This window comes from Coffea arabica, chromosome 1c (genome assembly GCF_036785885.1).
Source record: "Coffea arabica cultivar ET-39 chromosome 1c, Coffea Arabica ET-39 HiFi, whole genome shotgun sequence".
Classification (NCBI taxonomy): domain Eukaryota; kingdom Viridiplantae; phylum Streptophyta; class Magnoliopsida; order Gentianales; family Rubiaceae; genus Coffea; species Coffea arabica.
In genome coordinates this window covers 56,063,193-56,082,434 of record NC_092310.1, presented here as the reverse complement: position 1 = coordinate 56,082,434, position 19,242 = coordinate 56,063,193, and the positions used below count along the sequence as shown (strand labels likewise).

Below are 19,242 nucleotides of genomic sequence, written 5' to 3'. Positions count from 1 at the left end.
CCGGCGATGTCATCAAGGGAACAGTAAGTCTTCTTTTCATAGGGGGGATTTGGATTGGGCGGTCAAAACCCAAAAAAAAAAAAAAAAAAACCTCTTCTTTTCACATGTACACGATTAATCAGACAAATATTTACAGATGGCTGATACAAGACTAGTGGCCGCGAGCCAGTATGCTACTACAGAAAGAAAATGAAGAGCATGATTAGTCTTTTTTTTTTATTTTTCTTGTGTTTTTGAAGTAATAAAAGATGAATTAATTGGTGAACATATTTGGTTCCCCATATATTGAAACGCAACTTCGAACTATTAATCGTCCCAAGCATCGTCTGCTGCACCCTCTTTTCTTGCCATTGCAGGGAAGATCATGTGCTTGTACTTATCCTCCACGTTCAAAGGTGCAGTGCCCAGCAAGGAGACCTTGGAGAGTGCAATCCTCGCTTCCTTATGAGCAGCTGCAGCTTCCTTCTCCATCCTCCGAGCAACCTGACAATAAACCATAGGCAACGTGGGAATAGAAAGAAATGAACTAGTAGTGGCTAATGCAAGCAAAAGACAGATCCAGTGAACCACTATCTATGCATTTTTCTCTAACAATTACTCCAAAAGAAAAATAAAAAAGATAAAAGACCATGCACAAAAGCATAAAACAGGTCCCAAAGGAAAAAGAGAACAACTGAGACAGGCATTCATAACGAACAGAAAAGAGCGGGAAAATAAAAGGATGTGCTCGTTAATATTTACAATGAAGAAGCAACAAGAGGAAAGCCATACCTTCCCAGTAGCATAACTGACTGTATTGCCAGATTCAACATCTACAATTGCTTTCTTTATTTGTGCAACCAGATACTGCAGCATATAACTATGCTCAGCATGTATTTGCATTACCAAAAAAAATCTCTTAACCCCTAAAGAAAATGACATGATAGAAGCGAGTAAATAGAGAAGTAAAGGAGCACCATGTCTCGGTCAGTATAGAATGATGTTGCCCTGCCTGATGATCCAGCACGACCTGTCCTTCCTATTCGGTGTACATAATCTTCCATGGTCTGAAATCAGAAAACCAGATCAGAAGTTCCAGAACTACATTCACAATAGATGTAGGCAAGATAGAAGTGTAGGGATCAATTATACAGGCATTTTTATCACAGGTAAATTAATGGAAGATTATACTGCTGGTTATATAACGAAATAGTTATCCCTTTATTCTGAAACAAACCATAAGTTTATTTATTTTTAGTAATTATTATTCATACAGAGTCTAAAGTATGGTGTCAATTGGTATAACAATACTTGACACATTACTAGAAAAATAGCATCTGATGTTAGCTTCTAGAACCTGCAATTGCATTTCAGTTGTCACAGAGGAGAATACTTCCGCTGAAACCATATTACCTTTGGAAGATCTAGATTCACTACATGAGCCACTCCACTGACATCTAATCCACGAGATGCAACATCAGTAGCAACCTGCACATGACATACCGAACGTCAAATCAAGACATTGGACGAGCTAGAAGGCGACTCATCTAAAGATAAATATCCAGTACTTCATTAACAAAAAGAAAATGATCCATAAGTATGAAAAATGTCTCTTACCATACACGGCTAATAACCCAACTTCATGTACATCAAACCATGTAAGGTTGCTCCCTCTCATAACACATCCAAATAAGTATCCAATATGTTCACAACCAACTCAACAATAGCAAAAATGTGTGACTAATTAGGATATTACATAAGCATAATTCCCATTCAACCATGTGTCAGTATATGGCTTTCTTTGCTTTTGGTTGGGGTTATGTGTAGGATAATACTACAAGACTTCAATATAACACAAGAATTTGGCTACAATGATGCATAACTACAATGAGAAAAAGATACAAGGAACAAATTTGATGTGATATCATGGCAATGAAGCTTGGTGTAAAGTATAGCCTGACAAATTCCTTAGTCTCTAACATACCAAGATATTAGTAGTACTGTGCCTAAAATCATGAAGGGACAATTCTCTTTCGCTTTGACTGCGACCACCATGTAGAACAACCGCTTTTAAACCTTGAGCTATCAATGCTTCTGCAACTTCATCACACCTAGTCTGCATGCAGTTGAATATTCAAAGCACTTAAAAGTTTGAGAGCTGATATCACGGTGTCACATGTGCAAGATAACAATAGCAGCAAACACCTAGCCATCAATAAGGCACCAAAGGAAACAGCATAAAGTACCCCCCCCCACCCCACAAAAACCAGCCCTTCCATCTTTTCCCCTTCAATGGTGTCAAGATATACTAAATTTGCAAGCAATGTATACAAATGCAGAGACGCATCTTATACAACTGCCAAAAAGATCAGATTGAGAGTTGATTATTCAACTGGGGTAAGCTTGACATCTAAAACAAGAAGAATGAATATATAAATCTGATATTCAACATTTCTCAAAACTGTAAAGCACGACAAGAAACAATTGCTGAGTCATAACAATCATGGGTTTGGGGATTTCTAACTCTCATGTTTCCTGTCCAATGTGATGATAAATAATACCTTAAGGTAATATATGTGACAGAAAGGGAGAATTGACTGTTCAAATTCTCTCTCTCTTTTACCTTTAACAAGCTACACTAAAACACTCTATAAATCAGCTTAAAGTTGTAATTAACTCTGAAAACTGAATATTTTTCAGAGAAACATCAAGATCCAACAACCTCAAATTACCAAGCCAGCTTTAGAATGTATTATCATGACTTCCAAACATAAACAGTGAAACCCCACATCGAATTGATTTTAGAGAGAGGCTTCTTAATTTATTAGAATAAACAAGTTAAGCTCTCATACGGCAAAAGCCCGCACTGAAATTGTTTTCTAGGAGTATCAGAAGAGCAACACTTTCATATCACATAATCCATTAAGCAAGTTCTAAAACCATGCACATCAAAATTAATTATAAAATCTTCTCAAGGAAACTCCCAATTGAAAGAGCATTATGCTTTATGGCAACTCAAGCAACAATATATCCACTGAGATGGCCAAGTTTTAACACCCAGGAGAATCCCAATTATTCCAATGCCAAAGGTGATGCTTTTATCAATTGATATCATACATCTGTAAGAAAAAACTGTGATAGCATTATAGAAATGGAATGACAAAAGAAGGATAAAAGAGAGAGAAAATGAACTTAAACAAGTTTAATAGCTCTACCTTACGTTCCACAAAGACAATTGTCAAAGGAAAGGGATGGCCAAATCTTTCAGCCCTAGCAGCTTCCTCCACGAGCATTCCTAAAAGCCGATCTATCTATAAACACATAAAACTCACGCATTTTTAAGAGCACATAGGATGAGAATTAATTATAGATATCCATACCTATAAGGAAAGGACCCTAAATATCTCGTGACATGGGTTAAACATTAAGAGTAATGAAAACATGCTTTTGCAAATGCTATGGCAACTGCATGTGCAAGATTAGATTGTCTTAAATTCTGTTGCTATACCCATGGACAAACTTTTTAAATAATAGCTGCTTCAGGTGCAAATGATACAGTTCAACTTAACTAAGCATCTTGATAATTGACAGGAAGCATAAAATGCCAGCATTCTTTTCAACTTAACTAAGCATCTTGATAATTGACAGGAAGCTCATAAAACGCCAGCATTCCATCAAGAATAAAGAGGGCATCCACCATAGCAATGATCCAATAATGTATTTGTTAAACTATGAATTACTTATGCCAAAATCAAGCTCACAAAGAGTTTATCTAGTTTTTTTTTTTAAAAAAAAAAAAAGAGAGAAAGTATACCTTCTCATTTTCAGGCACCTTTTCCAAACTCTGCAATACATTTGCAGTTGGGCAACTCACTTTGCCTACCTTTACTTGCACTGGATTCGTCAAATACTCCTACAGAAAACAAAAAAAAAAATTAATTTATGGATAATTTTTTTAAAAAATAAAAAAAGCACTTAGTTGACAAACCTAGATTACTTAGTACAATGACAAAAAGAATATGTTGAAGATAGAAAGCATATGTAACAAGCCAACTCAAATATCAGGTTTCTGATAGCAAGAAGTTGATGTAGTAGATAAACTTCGGTACATGAACCTTCTCAGAAATTAGCAATTTGAGCATACTTCAACCAGTACTAAGAAGATGAAGCAAAAAAGACACAATCAAGCGTGAACCAGGACTCCACAAAGGACAAGCCAAGGAATAAGGCTTCTGCAACTATATCGTGATGGACTGTAAAGCCAGTCCAGTTTTGGCTCTACAAGTAGCAAGAACTCTCAAAAAGGCTCAGACACAATGTACATGCACTATGAATCCGAATTAACATCTTAAGATACTCTTCAGTGAAATACTAATCTCATTTCAAAATCATCGAGTGGCATAAAGAGCAGAACCAGTTTGAGGCCCAAGCATCAAACCTACAAAGGTTATTTAAGTAGACACAGCACATCATTCAAGTGTTAAGCAGCAAACTACAGGGTAAATTGAAAATATAACCTGATTCTTACCTGTGCTAGCATTTCAATCTCCACTGGCATGGTTGCACTAAACAATAAAGTTTGATGTTTTTGAGGAAGATTCTGCATCACCTGTAACAAAAGCAAATGACATGCAAATGTTTGCTTTCAGTTATATTTCTTCCCTTTGCATCTAAGTATTTTACTGCAAATTTCTTCCCATACTCAGCATGGAAACAGCAAGGTTAAAATTATTTATACAGCAAATTCTTCTTATTATCAGTCTGTTTTAGTTGCATTTTTGTTGCCTATTAATAAGTCTTCGGGTGTTGCTATGGCTTGTCCCACAGAAACAGCTACTGTTTGAAGGAATAGGGTACTCCGATGGTGATGATAAAAGCACCAAAGCAAACTTTTATCAAGTAGTAAAAAGTTAGTTAGAAAACAGCTATTTCTAATGGTATCACAGTAGTCGGGAATACAACTATGGAACTAGAATACTGAGATCTCAGGGCAATGACCAATTCAGAAATTGTGCAAAAATATGGAAAATACAGTGGGAGTTCTTTTTGCATATATAAAATGAAATGAGAAATATTGTTTGCATGTGCATGGATGAACATAGATAGACAAGGACCTCAACCTTCCATGCAGCAAACAACAAATTCTGAAATTGTGAATCTGCTAACAATTGCAACATTATAGACAAAGAACTTACCTCTCTCATCTGTGGTTCAAATCCCATATCCAGCATTCTATCAGCCTCATCCAGAACAATAAATGAGATCCTGGAGAGGGAAGTATTTCCTTGCTGCAAATGATCAATAAATCTTCCAGGAGTTGCAACCACTACATCCACCCCTAGGCGTAGCTCAGATCTCTGTCAAAGTACCAGTAGCATAAGTTACAAACAATCATGAAACCAATTTTGAAACTTTTTCCAAAGGAAAAGGACAAAGATGGAGGTTAGGACACACATTATTGATTTAAAAAAACTCCAGGAGCACCAATTCAGTTCAATACCTATTCATTCAAGAATTTCAACAGCCGGGAAAACAGGATTTTGATAACACACAAGCTACTATATCAATTACAAAAACAAGAGAATGATCCCATACCTGATCACCAATATTTGTTCCGCCCACCACAATTGCAGTTCTAAAAGAATCCAATGATTTACTGAAAGCCTTAACCTGGAATATTACTAAGCATGTGGTGTTATGTTTAGATTTTAAGAAAATGAGTAGTTAAAATCCTTTTATAGTTGAAAGACACCATAACAACATCTTAATGACTTAGTATCATTGCCAATCGAAGAACTTGAAAATGACTTGCCTACCTCTTTCTCTATTTGTTGAGCTAGCTCTCTTGTAGGAGCCAGTACCAACGCCAAAGGTCCATCACCACGTCTGACTGGAGGCTGAGCCAAGCAATGCTGCAATCAAGGGGAGGTAAAAATAATAATAACCGCCGCTCTCAAGGGTAAAATAAAAACTACCCCGCCAAATTCCATAAACTGAATAGATTTTAGTATCTGTTCCAACAAATTGCCAAGTAATAAACATCAAAAAAGAGTAAAACCTGTATCATAGGTATCGAGAATGCAGCAGTTTTGCCACTGCCAGTTTCTGCACAACCTAAAAGATCCCTTCCACTGAGAGCAACTGGCATGGCCTGAGCCTGGATGGGTGTTGGAGTTGTGTATCCATGAAAAGATATATCCTTCATAATGCTAGAATGCAAACACTGCACACCAACAGATTCCACACCAAGTCAGACCAAGTGAAAACTTTTATCCCATTACAATAAACCCAATTCTCATGGGTCGATCGAGTTACCATGTCAGTAAATGATTCAATAGGCGCTGGCGCAGGAGGCGAGTCTGGGGCTACTATAACATCAAGATTAAGTCTTAAACGAACCTCATCTATCTGTAGATCAATATGCACCGTGTCAAAAGTCAGTTTTAAGAAAAAGTTGAAATGCGACGAAATAATCCTCAAAAATCCAATGTAAAGTGTAAGACAGTTCTAACTGCATTCTCACGTTAAAGCTATCAGAAAATTTGAGCTTATTTATTTGAAGCATGACTCAAGCAGACATTTCTTCCTTGACTCTAGCCTGAAAACATTATGCGACAAGAGATAGCCATAATTTAATCTCCTGGTTGCTTTTCAGTTTGATATGCAAGGGTTGACTTGAATACCACCAACAAAAATGCACAAATCTTCCGTAATTCTTACACGGAAATGAAGGGACTAATTGTAGTAAAAAGAATGGACACGAACTAAGGAAGATTACAACAGCTAAAAAATAAGCCAAAGCATAATCAAGTTGCAGAATTCAACAACCTAATCTAGAGAAAGTGAGGAACTACCAAAGAAACTGACGCCCGTGCAAGGTACCTGCTCGGGTGTAAGACGGAGAACGCGTTCCGAAGGTTTCCAATTGGGGAAGACAATGTCGGGAGCCGAAACAGTCCTCGGAGAGGTGTAATTGACGGTGCTCCGGCGAGCTGAATTGAGATAGTTATTGCTGCTGTTGTTCGTCTCGGAGCTGAGGTTGGAGTAAGAATGGAAGTGATTGGTGTCTAGAGTGGTGACAGTGGTGGCGGCGGTGGCGGCGGTATCAGTGTTTGAGTTTCTCAGGTGAGGAGGCACATACGACATCGTTCGCTCGGATGGTTTACTTCCAGGGTATAAGATCCTTGCCAAAAAAACAATGCGCTGAACAGAAATGCTTCTGGAACAATTAGACGAGTTGAGGAGGCGCTGTTATGAAGGGCAGAATTTTTTTATTTGAAAATTGCGCTTTTATCGGTGAGTTGTGACGAAGGAATTTTTTTTTTTTTTTTTTTGAAGGAAGTTGTGACAAAGGATTGATGGACGCTCCGAGTTTTGCACATTACAAAATTTGGGGTTTTCACTTAACCGAGAAAGAAATTTGGGCTTTTGTACCTGTTAGGCCTGGATGAGGCTGAGGAGTTTTATTTACAGAACTCTGTAAAATATTTATGATCCTGAACAGCGTGTCTTGACAATCTTTCCTTGCATCTCAAAAATGAAGTTTTGGACCAAGATGACATTGAGATTTGGGCCCTTATGCTGTCACGTACACATCCCCTATCTTTTTTTGTCAAATTATAAATCTAATCCCAGAACAGTGCTCAAAAGCCGGCAACTCTTGAGGGTGTCCCAAGGACTTATAACCTAACCCAAACCCAAACCCAACCCCGATGTGGGATAATCAACCTCCACAAAGGAGCCGTACACATCCCCCTATCTGGATGAGCCAATAAATCAACTTTAAAGTAGATTTGTTGCGCAAGGAGTGCTAGCTCATGGTGATGATCAAAATTGAACTCACCTAATTCCCTTTTTTATTAGAAGAAGGCCATCATATTATTCAAAAAATTCATTTTTGGGATTGTGATTTTCACTTAATATTCAAGTAAATATTGGTAAAAGTTTCAACAATTAAATAGTGTTGAAAAAATGTCAAATGTGCTTGTTTACAATTTTTTTTTATTGTGATTTTCCCAAAAAAAAAATTCTAAAGTTAGACCTTCCCTGTGAATATTTGGTTATTCCAAAAAATATATATATTCTTCAAACAAATTCATTATGTATAGCCCCTAAAAAAAATCCTTGCAGAATATACGCGATGAGAATTGGTCCTCAAGGGTAGAACCTACTTAAGGTGTACATGTTTTCTCCATAGACATTTATGTTTTTTTCTACGCAGGATTAACAAATGATTTTCTATTTATCCTTGTGATGAATCGAATATGTGACCTATTAACTAACTACAGATAAAGCATCTTCCTAACTAAACTAGGAGTTGGGAGTTCAACTCTCAAATCCTTGAGACAGACAAGGTTATGAATCAAAGACAGAAAGCATGAATTAAATGTTCGAATAGCAATAGCAAGCAAACATTTACCATATAGTTTGAGGAACTGATATTCGCACTCTCATTTTAACCTCTTGCATTCCAATATACTCGCTACATAATATGCCTCCAAGAATGCAAGAGACTAATTTAAAAGTGTAAATGTCACTTTTCATATTCTAGGCAAATTGTTGCTTTTCCTGCTTAAAATTCTTATATATGTAAGTAAGGTATTTAAAAAAGAAAATTATTTAAAACGTCGTTCACACCTAGTTAAATAAATATTTTCCTCCGTCCTGAAGCTGAATTGCTAGACGTGGACTCTCCGGTTTTTTTTTTTTTTTTTTTTTTTTTGTTATTGGAAGAATGATAAGAAAAGAGGACCCATTGAGGTTGAATTTATTTACACCGGCGAGGCGTCTGGTCCGGAATGGTCCATTACTGCCTGTCAATCGTGAAAACGTAGGCCCATCATATCACTGCCTCAAAGTCACGATCTGGACCATGGAGCGGAGTGCAGCAGGAGATTAACTTCACTGACTCCCGGAAGAATGGCCTTAATTTCACGTGGCACAGTATGAACCACGTGTCCAATCTTTCCGTCTACTCTATGCGATGAAAAGCCTGTAAAACAATTTCGGCCATGTAATTTGCTATTTTATAAGAAACAAATTTTACCATTTATTTTGTGTGAACAAATTTTTGAATTGCCTTTTTATCTCGCTTTTCTTAGACTCCGCCAAAATTTTTGGCTCTACTACAATTTTTCTTTTTGAAGATCAATTAGACATATTTCAAACATTCCAAGAATATAAAATTTTTTGGTTAATTATATCTACCTCCCCGTGCTTTAACCAAACTACGAGTAAATCTCTTGAAGTTTGAAAAACAACTGCCACCCCCTTTGACCTAACATTTGCTAAACGGTGTTGAAATACACACTAGTATGTGTAAACAAAAAGACTCTTCCTCCAAAACGAATCCACCGTCATCGTCTTTTTTCATCCTCTTCCCCGGTACTCGTCCAAACCATCAATAATATCCAAAGTCCCAAATCTTGACTCCAACAAATTTTACTAAAGACACTCAAGCCGTTGAACATTGATTATTGTTGTAAAGATGATAACATGATTCTAGAAAATTTTTTTTTTAAGTCAAGTCTGAGTGCATTCTGAGCAAAGGAACTAATGATCAACAAAAACGTTTCTAGAATCTCTTATCGTTTGAAAAAAAAAAAAAAAAAACGTTTCTAGAAACCGTATTGATTCTTTTATTGAACCATGAAACCATCCATATTTGTTTTTCATGCCCAAAAACTCATCCACTTATGCTCACCTCTTCCCTCTACTTTGGTAACAATTTTTGCGCCCTTGAACTCTAGAGTCCTCACCTATTTGTTATGCCATTTCATCTGCAATTTAAGTTTTGAGATCAATCATAGCACTCATCGATGCATCTCTATCACCTTTAACCACTCAAATGAGCATTTTATAATCTCTTTTCCCCAATATATTGGAATTGCCTCATTTGTTGATGCCCATTTTAGATCTGTGTAGGAAGTGTGGATGCTCATGGGACTCAAGACCTAGGCTTAATGGAGGTTGTTGGTGGCCAGAGAAGAAGATTTGGGTTTGTTTTTTCTTATATTAAGCAAATTGGGAATGCACTGGCGGAGTTAGTGGTGGTTTCTGGAACAAGAACGACAATGAATAGAGAAGTAAAGGCATTTGTTTTTCTTCGCTATACTTTTTCTTTTTCTATATCAAATTTTATTTTTCCTTCCTTTCTTTGTAAGACATGAAGGGATAATTTTTTACTTTTACGTATGTTTTGGTTTGATTAGGATAAACAAGCGTTAATAAACTAACAAGAAGGGGTTATTTATTATTACTAGGTGGGGCACACGCTATGTGTACATATTTTAGAAAAAACAAATAATAAAAAATATATAGAATAAAAAATTAGTTAAAGAGACTTTTGGGAAGTGATGCAATGTTTACTGTAATACTTTTTGAATTTTACATACAAACATTGACGTTTTTATCATAAATTAAATGTTTGAAAGTAAAATACCTATAAAGAGTCGATACTTTAAATAGGTAATGCATACTGCATATAGTTTAACATGCAAATAGTTAGTTAATTAGTTAGTTAGTTAATTAGTTAAGCAATTAATTAGTTAATTAGTTTAACATGCAAATAGTTTGTTAGTTTCGGACAGACAACAGCTTTAGTTAGTTAGTTAATTAGATAATTAGTTAATTAGATAATTAGTTAATAGTTAATTAGATAATTAGTTAATAGTTAATTAGATAATTAGTTAATAGTTAATTAGATAATTAGTTAATAGTTAATTAGTTTAACTATTAACTAATTAGATAATTAGTTAAGCAATTGTCAAGCAAATAATAATTGTCAAGCAAATAAGGGCAAAAATGGAAGAAAATTCTTATCTCACTTCTACAAAAGCTGTCAAGAAGGTTTCTGCAACGAATTGTTACTGTTCAGGGGAGGTGAATGCAATTTCTAAACCTAGAGGGGAGGTAAGTGCAAATGTCAAAAATCTCAAGAAAGGTTTCTGCAATTATCCCATTTAAGTTTTGAGATCAATCATAGCACTACTTGATGCATCTCTATCACCTTTAAACTAACAAGAAGGGGTTATTTATTATTACTAGGTGGGGCACACACTATGTGTACATATTTTAGAAAAAACAAATAATAACAAATATATAGAATAAAAAATTAGTTAAAGAGACTTTTGGGAAGTGATGCAATGTTTATTAGTGAATTAGTTAATCAATTAACAGGGGAGTGTAGTGATAGTTATACAGTGATGGTTATATAGGAATGAAACATTTTCCAAATAAGATGTGGATAGATAATAGTAACTATTGAAAATGTATTTTTGAAAAGGTAAATGTTAACACTTTTTGGTACCAATACCAAACCCCTACTTGTGTGTTATTATATAGTAAGATACCCATTTGAAGTTAAAGGAGGGTGACTGTTATTTTTCAAACTTCGAAAGCTCTTCATGCAATTTGGCTAAAGCATAAGAAAGGTAGACGTGATTGACCACGTATTTTTATCAACAGTAGTCTTGGACACAAATCAAGTGTTTGAACTGCCTAGATTGTCACTGACTAACTGCCCATCCTGCCTAGAAAACAAATGTTTGAATTGCCATTTTTTTTTCTAAATTTTTTTTTTCATTTTTTATGAACATATTTTCAATCAATCATTTTTCATCTTACATATATCAAATTATTATAATACATTTTTGTATAAGTATTTCAAAAAATAGCAATCCTAATGGGTTGCCCAAAGTGCTTGAATTTACGCACTTTCAAAATTAACGACTCAATCGAGTGTGTTTGGTTGTCAAGATTTGCCAAAAAAAAAAAAATCAAATTTTCTTCTACTCATATAAAAGACACAAATTTCAACTATCTTTTTATTTCACATTTATCATATCACAAAAAGTGCTACCATAATTATTTCGAATAAATATTTCAATTAACCTCCTGTCAAAGAATTTTTGTTGGTGCTTAAATGCATGCTCCAGTAGCAAAGCTTGGCATAACTCAGGCACATGCATGTGAACAATTGTCAACATAGCCGCCCCACTAGTTTGACTGTTATGCACGTTTTTAATGCAAGGGTAAGTTTAGGACAGGAATAAAAGTTTGTAGCTTATTTGAGGTAAGTGACAAATATATTTGGACATATTAAAAAGGAAAATATGATATTTTCAATAGAATAAATGGAATAATTGATTTAAATATATAGCTATAACATTACGTATGCCATAAAAATAAATAATAGAGAACAATTTTTCTTTTTGTATTTGGTTATGACTTATATTTGAACCGGCGACCTTACCGCTTTTGGAATGATTTCGCTACCAATATATGAGTATTTCCACATGTACGATAGACTTGACAGTTTGACACTTTTTTTTCCTATTCTCTCAACACTCTTCACACCCTTCTCACCCTTAGCAATAGAATTCAAATCTTAAACTTGGCAAGCCCTGGCACTAATTAACTTGTGTGTAGAGTTAGTCGTTACTGTTGTATGAATAAATTCTACATGGAAAATGCAGTAAAAGACATCATTTAACGCCATTTATTGGGTGCATTGAGATGCACATGAGAATCAAATATTGAATGTTGTCAAAGTGCCATAATTGAACGAGAAAAAATCGCTATTACTGCTCCAAGAGAATTTGAGTGAAAGTAACTCACGCTTTGAGATGACAATTTGAGTTGTGCTGCTGGTGGCGAATTAGTAGAAAGAAAATATCCTCTTTCTTTTTTTTTTTTGGGGCGCGGAGTGGGTGGGGTCAAAGACCCTGTCAAAAACTATAACGTTAATATCATATCAATAGAACAAAGCATCTCGGCAACGAGGAAGCGACGACGCTGGATGTCTGGATCAATACGTACTGGGGTACACAATTAGTTCGACGGTACATTTGGCATGTTCATGACGTACCGGCGGTTGAAAGCTTTTTTATTTTACAATTTAATTAACAAGCCTTGCAGCCCGTTTGAAAGCATAGGAGAGAGAGAGGAAAAAAAAAAATAAAAAGGAGTGTAGAAATACTTACCCCCCCTTTTTTTTTTTTGCTAGACGCAATAAATTTTAAGCTATAAAACTTCTACTGCATATTAGGGGGAGGGGCGATCCAAAGAAGTCGAGAGAAAAATGGGGGGATTGAATTATCGTTGATCCAGACGGGTGCATACGCATTCATTTGGCAAATTATTTTCAAAAAATTTTGAATTTAAAATGTAGGTAAAGGGATGGATTTGATCCCTTGACCAACACTCAATTAGAATTTTAAGATTCACTTGATAATCAACTTCTCTAATAAGAAATTTCTTACGCTCTGGAGATTAATGAAGAAAGCCAACAAAAATAAAAAAGAGAAATCGAATCATTTGGGATGATTTTAAGTTAAAAGAAAATTTCCTGTTTCTGAAAGCAGAGAGAAATAACACAAATAGCAAAGTGCACAACTGACCTTCCAGAAAGCCAAATAGCAAAGTTTTAACGACAAACAATTCTCAGCAGACATCTTTCCATCCTACACTTCCAAACTAGCCACAAATCCACGTTCTATGCCTATCTTCGGTAGTTCGTTCATAGCTGATGCTTGAACGTAAGCTTGAAACGCCAAGGCCCCAATTTACAATTTGTGAACGAACAATGAAATAAAGGTTTTGGATAAGTAAGATTCATTATTATAAAGATATACTCATCGATCCAAATCACGCAAATAACAATTTCTCTTCTTTTCATAAGTATCAACAGTAATTTCCCACTTATTTATTGATACTCGAATCCATAACATAACCTATCAATTACACGTGAAATATCTTAACAACTATATAACGCCTCGTTATCAGGTAATGTAATAACTTGGCATACTACTACTTGAAAGAAGGATAACTACTAGTTTTTTTTTTTTTTTTTTTCCATTGGATCACAAAAGAATGCCATATTAACAAGATTGGATTGAACAACTATTTTTGTTCTTTTTTAATCTTTTTATAAGTACAACGGGAAAAATAAGCAATGCAATTACTTTATGAGTTTGTTTAGCGGTCGAGGCAAAACATTGACAGGGCAAACACTTGTACTTGTTTTGGCGAAATACGGTACTGTGAGTTCTGCCGTGAGTATAGTTATTACCTGCTTCAATAGAGACACATTTATTTTTCTTTAACGATCCGAATCCGTGATTTTCATTAATTTTGAAAGTATAGGAACCAAAGCGTCCGGTTTTTCACTAATTAGATGATCAAAGAAGGTATCTAAAATGTTCAGATCTGAATACGATAAGGAGCCAGACTAAGTTGTAGTACGAAAACAGGCGTGTGAAACATGTTACGCCAGCTAATGATTGAGCATTCTACACTTGAATGTAATTTCCAGAGTTACTCGTGAACCATATGTATTTGACCAGAAGGAAGAAAGAAAAATGTGGAGAAATTTAGTGGCGAGCTTCTGTTTAATGACCTAATGCTGCTGCTACTGTTATTTGTCTTCTTCTATTTCTATTTCCAGGAAGGAAAATGTGGAGGAATGCAGTATGAGCTCGTGAAAATTCTACAATGACCATTGCTTATTGTGAATAGAAGCTCGCAAGATTAAAATGTGAAAATTTACTAGTTTAAAAAGCTGCATGGGAAATTATGATATTTTATTTTAAAAAAAAAAACTGAATGTGAGAATGATATTGCACTCACAACGAGATTTTGAATGAACAGAATTGAGTCATACACTTAATAAATAAATAAACATGGGCAATATAATAAATAGCACTAGTACAAGACAATTCTCCAAACAAAAAAATATTTAGAATGAGAGTAGCTATGCCCAAAATCCAAATTCAACTGTGTCGCTATTATTCATTTCTTGGGGCGGCTGCGGAGTTTGACTTTCTCTGTCTCCTTTGCTGCCTCATTTTTTTTTTTTTTAACCTTCTTCTGTCGTTAATTAATTGCTCAGGCGGGAGGGCCGTCGTTAATTAATTTATGAATAAATGGGAAAGAGTTTTCAAAAGGTCTTAACCAATTTTCAACGAAAACTGAACAAACAGATTGACAAGAACTTGGGTAGACAATCAGATAGTTTGCAATTTAACCGAGAAATAAGTGCAATTTTTGGAGGAAAAAGGGGCACAGTTTCAGAAACCAAAAAGAGAAAAATAAAATGTTAAGTCATGGCGACCGAGTGTGTTCAAAAATGATATAACCGTTTGGATTAGCCGTGTTTTTTGGGGTGTTTTTAAAAAACTTTGTTGTAGCAGAGTTTTTAGAGTATATTTTAGAATATTTTTAGAAAATATTTTGGAATATTTAAGAGTACAAGAGTTTTTAGAATATATTTTGAAATATTTTTAAAATTTTTTATTATAGTTCAAAAAATTTAAAAATATATTTGTGATACAAATAAATACTAATTTTTACAAATAATGGCCAGTTGAAACCTCTTTTGAATTGAAAAGGATAATTGATTTCACTATCTAAATGTCGCATCAGAACTTCTCAATAATACCCCAATACCACATCCAATTTTCGTATATTACCCTCCAAGGTCAGCTTCGGGCAAAGGACCAATCATTGTATTGTGAGGGAGATTTTGGTAATTAACACTAAATTTGACATGGCATTAAAATTTGACAGTTTTCTTTTCTTTTTTATGTCACTTCTCCATGCAACATGTTCTACGTTTCCGCTTTTTCTTCAATACTATATGAACATTTTCTTTTCTTTTCATGGACAGGGATCTAGTCCCTCTTCTCCTTCTCAACCAATTGTGTCATTTTGTATGTATAGATTGGAAGACATATTTGATCCGAGTGTAAGATAAATGTTTCACAATACGTTGAAAATGAAAAGATTTAAATTTTGTTCATATTCATTAGTGATTTTAAATGTAAATTTGAACTCTCTCATGAAAAGTTGTGTTAAAATTTTCCTCTAAACCGCTAAAATTAGGTAGAACGTATTTTCTGGGTGATGTAATGAACGGATCGAGTCCAACGGCACTGCACATATGAACGACTGCAAAACAAACCAATAAAATTTTTTAAACTCTTTTGACATCTACAGAACTTTAACAATACACGCTATACAAATCCTTAAGGCATGAAATTTTTATTTTTTTTTTTTCGAGTCAATTCCGATAACTTCCACTTTCAAAAAACAAAAAAAACCCCCACTTTCGGTTGGACCTTACATCTCTCTTTCACAGCGTTCAAGTGCAGTTGTATATGTTAACAAAGACGACAGATTAAAGCAAAGAACAGCTCTAGCAAATTTGGTTTTGAGTTCCGCTTTTGAAATAGCATAGCCGCAGGGCCCCTTTCAACTTTTCATCATTCGGCTGCTTCCACATATACATATAATTATTCATGTCACCTTCTGAAATGATTTTCTAGCTGCTGAAAACACGAGTCCTGTCCTGCTCTACGCTTGCACGGCATTTGAAACCCTGCACGACTTTTTTTGTGGACGTGAAAGCAAGCTAAATAAAAATTTTACAATTTTGTAATTTAACGCGAGGAAGAATGCTGCCTCTTTTCCCGCGACGGATGGGAAATGGCCGGGTTTGTTTGGATAGGGTATTATTTGAAATATTATTTGGAATAATTACTGTAACACTTTTTGTGATATGATGTATGTGAGATAAAAAGGTGATTGGGAATATAAAAAGATAGGTTGAAAAATGAGTTTGTAATGCAAGTAAAATATTATTTGAAATAATTGAGGTATCCAAACACTCCCGGTGTTTGGTTGAAACAAACGTAGACAATTACGAAAATAACAGTTGATGCCATGTGTCAGCTGAATTAGAGAGTTTTGTGATGGAGGAGAGCGTGTAGCTTTCAACTCTGCTGTGGTGGTGGAGGCCGGTATCCACTTATATGCAAGTGGAGAGACGTTTGATTAGCTTTTAAATTCTGTTTCAATACGTATTAGTATTATATTTATGGCCCTCCGCCATACCAATGCGTATACTTTTTTAAGTTCTAACCTAATTCTGGTTAAAGGATAAGCCGGGAACACAAATTTTCTTTTTCTTTTTTTTTTGTTAATTAGAATTAGAGAAACACAAATAAATTTAATTGGTAGGTTAAACATATATTATCTCACGTGCTATGAATGACGAGTATTCCATTTTCTTCAAACCGCAGACGAAAATATTTTCAGTACCTTTGAATCTTCCATTGTGTAGATGCGGGAAAAAGCTTTTGACTATGGCCGGCATATTCTTGCCAGTTAACTTTTGGATCTAGACAAATGCTGCCGTCTTACGTGGAGATTCATGGCATTTGTGCTTCTGGAATTTCAAGACTCAAAACATTAGAATTGGTCTTTCTGTGGTGACAATTTAGTATTTTTTAAACATGTTTACACCGTAATTACACGTCCTTAGTGACTTTTTTTTTTTGGTCTGAGATTATAAGGAGATTGCAGCCCGCGTGCGTATGTATGTATAGGTTTGGAGCAGATACAATTGGTTTTAGGTACAATTTATATGATTATTTTATTTTGCTCTATAATTTGTTGTATACACATAAATTATTTTATGACGTACAACAAAAGTTACATGATCGTACTTCATATACACCAAACTTAGGTGAGTTTATATTAAATTACGAAGAGTGTACGACAAACTTGTTAGACGGTCGTAGACTCAGAGCAACTCCAACGGAGTTGCACGAGAGGTGTAATGATGGGTTGGTTACACGCCCATCCATTGTAATCGTGTAATGGGTGTGTAATACCCATTACACGCATCATCTTGATGATACGTGTAATGGATGGGCCACCCACTAAAAAATATCGGACTCCTTCAAATTTTGTCTAGCAAACGTTGATGGTTTCCACGTTAATTTTTTTCAACGGTACACTAAATTTGCATAATTATTTTTAGAAAATAAAAAATTATATAATAATTTGTTTTAATTTGCATAATAATTAGTTTGCAACAAGTATCATAATTTGTTTGCATAATTATTTTTCAAAAAATAACAATATATTATTTTTTAGAGATAGCAAAAGATATATTGTTCAAACTTAAAAATTAATAATATTATTTTTAGAAAATAAAAAATTCAAAAGGTTAAAAATCTAATGAAAGTTAATACTTTATTTTTAAAAAATAACAAAATTATTTTTAAAAATTACTTTATTAATTTATGTAATATGAGTTATGCATTATTAAAATAAATATGTGATTTAATTGTGGACCCATGCTATTATACATTATGGAGTATAATCTATTGTGAATGAAAATATAATAAAAGAAGAGAAAATAAAATGCCGACTTGATATGTGTATTAAACTTTAAAGAGAATGTAAATCAGTGTAGATGCACTTGTATCTACGTAACATTTAAACAACAAAATTTATTTCCACGAGAAGATATGTCTGCCACATCCTTTTTATGCAGACGCGGGGCTGGAGCGCTCCGGAAGGTGTAACACCATTTGTACATGGTGTAACATCATTTGTACAAGGTGTAACAATTGAACAACAGCGAGTAAAATAGAACAACATTTTTGTAGGCCCCACACGGCGTGAAAATCGAGTTACAAGATGTGATTTGAACCGCACAAATTTTTGAAGCTTCATCCTGACCGTGAACTGCCTGGAACGATTGTCTCTGACAACCGTCCAGGCCCCTCGTCCTTTTTATGCTATCAAGATATGTCTGACACGTGCCTGCGGTAAAATAGCAGGAAATCTACCGGTAGATTGTGAATTAAAAGTTACGGATATTCGATTCCTGATGAGTAGAAACGTAGGATTAACCTGTTTTGGTTTAACAGAAACCTCTTATACAAATAGCAGGGCAGTACTTATTTAGGATGTGTTACATATGATGATGAAATAAATTTGCCCACCATGATGTGATGTGTACGTAGTTAGATAAAAGTTATGTCCTAGAATTATGTCAAACGATACAATAACTCAAAATTTGATTTTAAGTGCTTCCTTATCATTCACACAAAATGGTGAAGTTGCCGAAAAAAAAAAGTGCATTACTTTGCTTCATTTATTTGTTGTTGAAAAAGCTTTTCGTAGACAATTAGATGGTGCATCATTTGGTAGGGAAAAAATTCAAGCGAGTCCGACTCCTATTATTATTACGTGTCAAATCATGCCTTTCAAATTAAAGTCACTTATAAGAGTTTTTAGAGTTCGTTTATATGAATAAAATGCCCGTACCAGCCACAAGATTTGAATGCACAACCCTTTACTTTACAACGAAGCGGTGGGTCCTTGTCTCGACGCCAATGTTCCTTTTTCCTTCCCTGCTAAAGGCTTGTAAGCCCTCGTCACTTCCGTCTGATTTTGCCGCGTTTCCGC

The 19,242-nt window shown here is 34.9% G+C and overlaps 1 protein-coding gene across 2 annotated transcripts; it reads right to left on the bottom strand.

The window, feature by feature from the left end:
• Positions 1–76: 76 nt before the first annotated feature.
• On the bottom strand, positions 77–7,367 carry LOC113731488 (DEAD-box ATP-dependent RNA helicase 20-like). Of its 2 annotated transcripts, XM_027256789.2 has the most exons (14): positions 6,862–7,367; positions 6,295–6,387; positions 6,038–6,202; positions 5,796–5,891; positions 5,575–5,649; positions 5,175–5,336; positions 4,508–4,588; positions 3,794–3,892; positions 3,195–3,290; positions 1,964–2,095; positions 1,393–1,467; positions 957–1,046; positions 772–846; positions 77–483 (listed from the first exon to the last, which is right to left on the bottom strand). In XM_027256789.2, the coding sequence occupies exons 1-14, from the start codon at positions 7,123–7,125 to the stop codon at positions 307–309; spliced, it is 1,680 nt and encodes a 559-aa protein (XP_027112590.2). In that variant the 5' UTR covers positions 7,126–7,367; the 3' UTR covers positions 77–306. The 2 variants fall into 2 exon arrangements, with proteins under 2 accessions (XP_027112590.2, XP_071936397.1); XM_072080296.1 differs by lacking the exon at positions 5,575–5,649.
• Positions 7,368–19,242: the final 11,875 nt, after the last annotated feature.

What these genes read in the sequence shown, in the direction of transcription:
- LOC113731488 (XM_027256789.2), bottom strand. Translation starts at nt 7,125, where the DNA reads ATGTCGTATGTGCCTCCTCACCTGAGAAACTCAAACACTGATACCGCC. An exon ending in TTGAACCACAGATGAGAGAG is followed by an intron (nt 4,589 to 5,174) that starts GTAAGTTCTTTG and finishes CTTTTGTTACAG; the next exon opens with GTGATGCAGAATCTTCCTCA. An exon ending in TGAATCTAGATCTTCCAAAG is followed by an intron (nt 1,047 to 1,392) that starts GTAATATGGTTT and finishes TTCTGATTTCAG; the next exon opens with ACCATGGAAGATTATGTACA.